Source organism: Bidens hawaiensis, unplaced genomic scaffold, assembly GCF_021521415.1.
Source record: "Bidens hawaiensis isolate Kalapana, Puna unplaced genomic scaffold, B.hawaiensis_p1.1 tig00008515_1, whole genome shotgun sequence".
Taxonomy (NCBI): Eukaryota; Viridiplantae; Streptophyta; class Magnoliopsida; order Asterales; family Asteraceae; genus Bidens; species Bidens hawaiensis.
The window spans coordinates 278,651-286,973 of record NW_027491608.1 but is presented as its reverse complement, the minus strand read 5'-3'; the positions used below and the strand labels follow the sequence as shown (position 1 = coordinate 286,973).

The window sequence follows — 8,323 nt, the reverse complement described above, 5'->3', positions numbered from 1 at the left end:
GGTGATTTTAGTTAAACCGATGAAGCACAATCTATTAATTCTTTAAGGGTAGCTTGAATTAGAGAGAACACATAAAAAGTAGAGTGTATATTATTATATCATGTGTAATGGCATATTAGGTCAAATTAATTATAGAAAAAGAGTGGAGAAGCCACGAGTGTTATGATTATATTCCCACTGACGAATGACGATAACTAGTAGTAGTCCTAGATCCCCAACCCCATGCACACGGACACAGACACAGACACAGACACACATGTATTTGTATATATATTTATGTAAAAAAAAAAAGTAAGGAATGCTGCATGCGCAACACATTACTTGTATTGTAAGGTTACTACAATTCTAGTATTATTACAATACGCCCACTTTTATAGTACTACAATCTATATGCTTTTCTCACTGGTCCTCTTATACATTCACATGCACACAAAATACTCTAGTTTAATATATAGTGACAAGATATATGTTATTAGGCCATGCCTAGTGGGCGACAAAATGCAGGTTGTTGGGTGACAACTAGAGGTGCACAAACCGGTTTTTTTAAAAAAACCGCTTCGGTTATTAACCGGACCGGTTTTTTTGCCCGAAAAAAAACCGGTTCGGTTAATAACCGGACCGGTTAATAACCGGTTTTTTACTGTCAAAACCCTAACCGGTCTAACCGGTTAGGACCGGTTTAGAAACCGGTTAGAACCGGTTAATAAACCGGTTTTTTATTAACCGGTTTTTTTTATTAACCGGTTTTTTTCCAAATCAACAAGTAAATAAGAGCACATATTAGGAAAAAGAATGCTTAGACACGATTACATGAACAACTTGCTTTTCTTACTCATGATTTGCCTCCATGTTTGCTGTTTCTTTAACTAATTTTCTTCGCTACCCGATCCCAAGCTATTTCTTAGGTAATCGTCGTACGCGGCTTCTTCATCGGTCATTGGTTGAGTGTGTCCTTCATTGACCTCGTCTTCATTGACCTCGTTTTTAGGTTAACCGGTTTTTAACCGTTAACCGGTTAACCGGTTTTTAAATTTAACCGATTTTTTTACTAACCGGTTCAATAACCGGTTTTTGTCCACGAATGAGTAACCGAAGTACTAACCGGCGGTTCAATAACCGGTTTTTTAATAACCGGTTTTCTATTAACCGGTTTTCGGTTAAACCGGCCAAACCGGTTCTATAACCGGTTTTTTTGAACACCTCTAGTGACAACATTGCCCCCCAGGCGATAAGTGTGTGTGTGTGTGGTGAGGGGATACCTTTGTCGCTGGCCGTGAAGGGTTGAAAATAATAATAAAAAATTTAAAAGAGCAACAAGTCCACTCAACTTCTAAAATGAAAATAGTCCAACTGCTACGTGTCACCACGTATCGAAAATCCCCTTCATTTTATAGTTCTCGTATATGCTCTCTTTTTTCCATTGAAGAATAATTTATAATTTAAGGTTGGTTGATGGCTTATTATATAATATAAATTACTTTATCTATTTATGATGAAAAATATATTATAAAAGGTTTGTATACAACAAATATATTTTATCTTATATTCAATACAGAAACGTAAAAATAAGTTACACTTTGATGTTACTAGTAAAGTGTAACTACTAAAAGTAAGTCTTTAAAATTGAAATATATATCATATTAGATTTTAAATACATATAAAAAAAGATGCCCAACCGTGTAGGTTCCGAAGTGAATGCGACCCGTAATAGTGACACCAATACTTTAAATTAAAGGTGTATTTTGTATGTGGTATTGTCTTTAAAAGTTGTTATATCAATATCTCATTTTTGTCACTTATAATTTATTTGTAGTGTTTGACCATGCTTATGTAAAGATACGCGTGAGTGATTACTCAAGTGAAAGGTTGCATTTGTTTACATAATATTCAAATGTTTAAACGGAACATTGGTAATTTTGTTGGTGAAAACGTTAGACTAATAGGCAGGTTTTGAATATGGTAATTTACTTACAAAGACCAACACGTAAATGGCACATCAAAATACCTTCTCCAATAATACCGGATTTTTATATATAACATAAGCTATTTAAATTAATATATTAATTAGCTATTAGTAATACGGATTGGCCCATGTACATATTAGTTGATTTATCTATGATTTTGGTCGTTTTATAAGTTTGTATTGAATTAATTTTCGAATCATAATTGTATTTAGACAATTTAGTTTGAATATTGATGCATATTTACTATTAAATTTTATATATTTATTACCCGTGTGATGATGACAAAAGACTATAATCGGAATACTGTTATTTATTTGTGATTGGTGTTTGTTTATTTTTGTTTTAAACATCAATAGACGTATATAAGCCTGTTCATTTTTTGACAAACAAACACAATTAAGTATTCTGCTTAAGTTTTCATATTCATTGTTTTGTTTCATTGTTTTGTTGTGATACTATCCATAGTGGTCCGGTTTTGGTTGTTTTGAAGGAGGGAGAGAAGGGTATGCTCGTAAGCGGGCAAGATAGAAGTGAATGTAGCAAGCACAACATTAACTATTTTTGAGCCCTCTAAAACATTATTATTGGGGACTGTCTTCAAGTTAAACGTGTTCACTTGCATGTCTATGTTCATTATTTCATTATCTATATCTAAATAACTTTTTAAAATCAACGCTAAATAGTACATTATACTCACAACAATAAGAATAAGAAACTGGATTATATGGATGACAATAGAACGAGTTTTGGTCGATATTGATAATCTCAATTCAATGCCTGATTGTACAATAGCGCATTTATTAGATTCAACGATAAATATCGTTGTGTAGTTACCCATCAAGGTATCAATATAACCGTGAGTATTGTGTATATCATTTAGTATTTTGAAAGTTATTTGTTAGAATTTTTAAATACAATTCTTACTATTTTACCATTCTTCATATTAACAAATTAGCAAATTATTCTACTATTACTTGGGGAGGGATTCCTTATTTTACCTTCTTATGTATATATATTTTTTAATAAGTTAATAAGTTACATCCTCTCGCAATATTTTTACTTTTTTAAAGTTAATAAGTCATAAATTACTTAAAATAAGCAAAATCTCAAAAACCCCTTTAGTGACAAAAAAACTAAAAATACAAACAAAATAGTTTTGAATATGTGTGTTGTGTATATTTTAGTCATAACAAATGTTACCTGATATTACATCCGTCTCATGCCCTATTTAATACCCGTCTCGAATATTTCAGATTTATTTATGAAGTATGGTAAAGTAAACATACCTCATTATTGTATATTTATATCTCTGCCTCATAGTTACTAGAGGAAGAGAAATGCATGAGCATCAACATCCCCTTACAACATCCTCCTCTGCTCTCTTTATAAAAAGGCAGCAGCATAATTTGAAGAGAATTGAACCACCCACCTTCACAATTCACAACCACCACCACTCTCTTTCTTCATCATCATCAATAAAACCATGTTTTCCACTTCACTCCAGTGGCTTCTCTAAACCCCAAATCATCACTCTTGTCCACTGTGTTCCCAAATTCTCTATTTTCACTCATTGTAACTAGACAAGCAATCCACTCTCAACACTTTTCTCACTTTTTCCTCCACATGTGTTCCCATTTCCTTTACCCTTAGATATGCCATTATTTCCTTCACACATTATTCACTTCATTGTAAGCTCTCTATAGTCTCTAGTTCTCTACACACAATTAATCATGTATAGATCAGCCAGAGAACATCCTTCCTTCTCATCTTCCTTACTCGACGAGATCTACCGCTCGTTCGACGAACGAGATGACCGCAAATCGGCTAGTTATCGAGAAACCACTAGGCCAAAACAGAGCAACAACTATTATCAGCATAACATGATTGAGAATTGGAAGGTGAAAGAAGTAACAAATCACTCGAGTTCCAGCTCTTCGGATTCGAGCAGTGGCGGTGGCTTCTCGTCCTCTGAAACCGAATCGGTTTACTGTAAACCCATCCGTACTAACAAAAACCGACACGACGTACACAGTTCAAAACAAATGAACGCTCATCAACAACAAGAGAAGCAGCAGCAGCAACAACAACAACAACGCTACCGACTCAATGACACGCAACCGAAACAAAAACAGGAAGGAAAGTTCGTGAAGACGAAATCACGAGCGATGAAGATCTACGGAGACTTAAAGAAGGCGAAGCAACCGATATCACCAGGCGGTAAGCTAGCAACGTTTCTAAACTCGATTTTCACATCCAGCAACACGAAGAGCACGAAGCTTTCATCCACCGCCTCAATCGAATCAAAATCCGCCACCGCATCAACGTGCTCGTCAGCGTCATCATTCTCACGGTCATGTTTGAGCAAAACGCCGTCGTCTAGAGGCAAATTAAGCAATAATAAGAAGCGATCGGTTAGGTTTTATCCGGTGAGTGTGATCGTCGGTGACGACTGTCAGCCGTGTGGACATAAATCGTTGTACAGTGACGAATCGAGTTTACATGCACTTAAAATCGTTAAAAAACCTAAGGATGATGAGCCTAGGGTTTATTCGAATGAGAAAACACGTCGAATCGAAGAAGCTGCGAGGAATTTGTTGCGGAATTACCAGAAGAAAGTTGATTTGAATCAGTTAATTACAGGTAATGTTGCAAGTAATGTGAAAGCTGACCTGAGTTATGAAGACGATGAAGATGAAGATGAAGATGAAGATGATGTTGCTAGTAACACGAGTTCGGATCTGTTTGAGCTGGAGAATTTTTCTGCAATTGGAATGGAGAATTATGGAGATGAATTGCCGGTGTATGAAACTACTCGTCTGGATACATGTAGCCTTCGGTGACGGATGTCGTATGTAATTGAACAAAATATAGTTTGTTACTTGTTAGTTATTTGGTGTGGGGTTTATTTTGTTAGAAGTAATTTTGTTTGTTTTGTAATTGCGTTAAATTAAGTAATTTGATTTTTCTTCATATTTTTTGGATTTTATTTTAATATAATTATCTAGGTTTTCAAAAAATCAAATAGTACTTTCATTTTTAATAATTCAGGCTTTTACTAATGTGAAAGATTTCTGATTTATGATCGGGCATAACTTGTGAGCTCAATATCTCTATTACCCACGAACAGTATAGAAAAAGCGACAATACAGTAATAATACAGAATTTTTGTTTAAACAGTTTTATTTGTAATAATTTAAAATTTCGTATCAATTGATATGTTCGAAGTTCGAACTAGAAGTAACCTTTTCTATGTTGAATAAAAAAAACATATGTTATATTATTTTTAAAAAAATAACATTATTAAAAGATGATGGTGTGTTTTGCAGGTCATCAGAAGAATAACCATCTTGCCGGACTTAACCCTCGTGGGAAACATCTATTTAACCCCCAGATTATCCGTAATATGCCCGGGGTCGATTAGTGTTTCTTCATTGGCGCCATCCGTGCATAAAAGCTAGAATTTATTCTTTTTCAGTTTTTTTTTCAAAACTTCTGGAAAGATGGTTAAAGTTACTCCGGTCCCAAGGCCAGCGAGTGACCAAGAAACCCCGGTAAACACAACCCCAGCTACTGGGGGGAACACCGGCGAGTATACAAATTTTACGAACACTACCCCGGTTACCCAAGCCGGGGCAAGTGCAGTAAACAATCATCCCCTGTGATTCATTGATACCCAGGTGGAAAGACAACAGACGAGGCTCCCCCGCCAAACACTTGAACAAGTTAAAGCGTGGGCGGAAGCACGTCAGAAGGAATTCCAAGCGGAGTTGGACGAACGCTTACGTTCCATCCAACAGGTTGACGAATTTGGAAGTACTCAACAGCTCAACATGAGCAGTGAGTGCGAGCACTCGGACGACGATCGGGAGGAATCTGACACCGACGCAAACCCTCGCCATAGGGCGAAAGGGAAGCGTAAGGAAACGGACTTCCAACCGAGAAGGAATTTCGAAGAAACCTTCAAACCAAGGAACGCGGGGGGAAACCCACGTGACTTCTCCAAAACCTTTAGACCAACTGCTGCAAATGCGGGAACGTCCAAGTTTGCAAGGGACATTGCGGAAGCAATCGCCCCGAGAAGTGCCAAACAGATGTCCAACATCGGCACTTATGATGGTATATCCGACCCAGACGATCATTTGAACAGATTCATAGCGGGGGCAACCGTCAGCAACTGGACGGAACCCACGTGGTGTTATACGTTCCAAATGACGCTGGTTGGAGCAGCCAGAGCGTGGTTTGACCGTCTACCGGTCCACCACATCTACGATTGGGCAGACTTCCAGCAGAAGTTCAGCCAACACTTCAGTCAACAAAGAAAATATACCGAAGAGCAATGGACGATCCTCAACTGCATCCGAGAGGAAGATGAGTCTTTACTAGACTTCATCACGCGCTTCAATTCAAAGAAGCTAAGTATGGGCACTATTAGCCAAGATCTTGTTCGCGCTGCTTTCATCCAGGGCGCGAAGGACCCAGAGCTCATCCGCACCTTAACGGGTAAAGACGACATGCCATCCACGTGGGATGCCATCATGACAGCAGCTAAACGCTTCGCGGAAACGGAAAAGCAACTGGGTAGAGATCTTCCCCAGAGCACAAACCTCTACACCCAGAAAACAAGAGAAAACAACGTCCTTACCGCCCGACTAAACAAAAAACGGAAGCTAGGCATTTGGCAGTCAAGGGTAAATTTTGACACCTCATCCAGCTCTCGCCCTCGGGTAGGCGGGAAGGATAACATGCAGTCGTCAAACCGGAACTCCAGATGGACGCCACTCACCAAAAGCGTCACCGAGATATTCGACACCGAGAGACTCCCATGGCCAGAGGCTCCAATTATCCGACAGCGTCCAAACGCTGATCAAAGCAAATTCTGTGACTTCCACAGGACAATAGGCCACACCACCGAGGAATGCTTAGACTTAAAGGACATCGTCGAAGCATTTGTCAGAGATGGGAAACTCACGCACCTCGTGGCGTAATGAACGCTGAGCAGGCTAATGCGTGTAGAACCCCAGTTGGGGAAAACACGAATAAAACTGCAGCTTCAATGTTGGAGACTACATACTGCGTAAACAACGAGATTCCGAACCAAGTGCATATCGGCTCGAAAGGCTCGATGACACTCCCATCCCAAGAACATGGAAGGGAGCTCAATTACACAGGCTATAATGTAGATCAATTCCAAACTTGTAAAGAAAAGGCCTAGAGCCACTTCTAATGGAAATGATTCTCCTTATCACATTGACGCTGATGGTCTTACATTTATACTTAACTTTCCACACTGATATGCCGGTATTCACCGCATAAATAAATGTGAAAGGAAGTCGTTGCGTGTGGACGACGGTAAAACCCGTATAAACACAAAAACGGCAAAAATTTCTAAGAGATGAGGACAACCTTCACGCAGGTCAGTTATAGGTAAAGTTTGGTCATCCCACTAAATGAAAGTGACGGTTCTACCCGCACAATCATGATAGAGGAAACTGAACGTTAACCTATTGACAACCGCGCGTCGAAAGGGTTAACTTATTTAAAACACTGATATGCCGGTATTCACCGCATAAATAAGTGAAGTAAGTCGTTGCGTGTAGAAGGCGGCAAAACCCGCATAAACACAAAAAACGGCAACAAGTTTCTAAGGAAAAGATGAGGAAAACCTTCACGCAGGTCAGTTATAGGTGAAGTTTGGTCATCCCACTAAATGAAAATGATAGTCCTACCCGCACAATCATGATAGAGGACACTGAACTAACCTATTGACAACCACGCGTCCAAAGGTTAACTTATTCGAAACACTTAGAAAATTTCTAACAAGATGAGGAAAACCTTCATGCAGGTCAGTTATAGGCGAAGTTTGGTCATCCCACTAAATGAAAGTGACGGTCCTACCCGCACAATCATGATAGAGGAAACTGAACTAACCTATTGACAACCACGCGTCGAACGGTTAACTTATTCAAAACACTTGGAAAATTGCTAAGTTAAACTAAAGTATGCACGAGCGAATCATATATTGTTTATGAGGCAAAACAAGTGCCAAATTAAACTATAATATGCATAAGCAAGTCATATAACGTTTATAAAGCAAGTCATTCAGTGAAAGTGGCGGTCCTACCCGCACAAACATTTATATTCCATCAAAATTCAAATATTACAAGAATTGCTGGGCATATACCCGCTTACAGAAATGTAAATCTATCCTAACGGTGGGAAGGGATCTCAGGGTTCAAACTTCAGGACCACTCCCTCAGAACCCACTTGTACCCGCACCATCAGTTGGCTGTGGCGGTTCAAGGAAAGTCTTGAGGATAGTTAGCCCATCATCAGCGGCAGCAACTTCGTTCACCTTCTCC

General features: G+C 38.7%; 1 protein-coding gene across 1 annotated transcript; it reads left to right on the top strand.

Moving 5' to 3' along the window:
- The first annotated feature begins 3,247 nt into the window (after window positions 1–3,247).
- LOC143529261 (protein BIG GRAIN 1-like B) lies at window positions 3,248–4,969 on the top strand. The gene has a single exon (XM_077025086.1). The coding sequence runs from the start codon at window positions 3,695–3,697 to the stop codon at window positions 4,802–4,804; it is 1,110 nt and encodes a 369-aa protein (XP_076881201.1). The 5' UTR covers window positions 3,248–3,694; the 3' UTR covers window positions 4,805–4,969.
- Window positions 4,970–8,323: the final 3,354 nt, after the last annotated feature.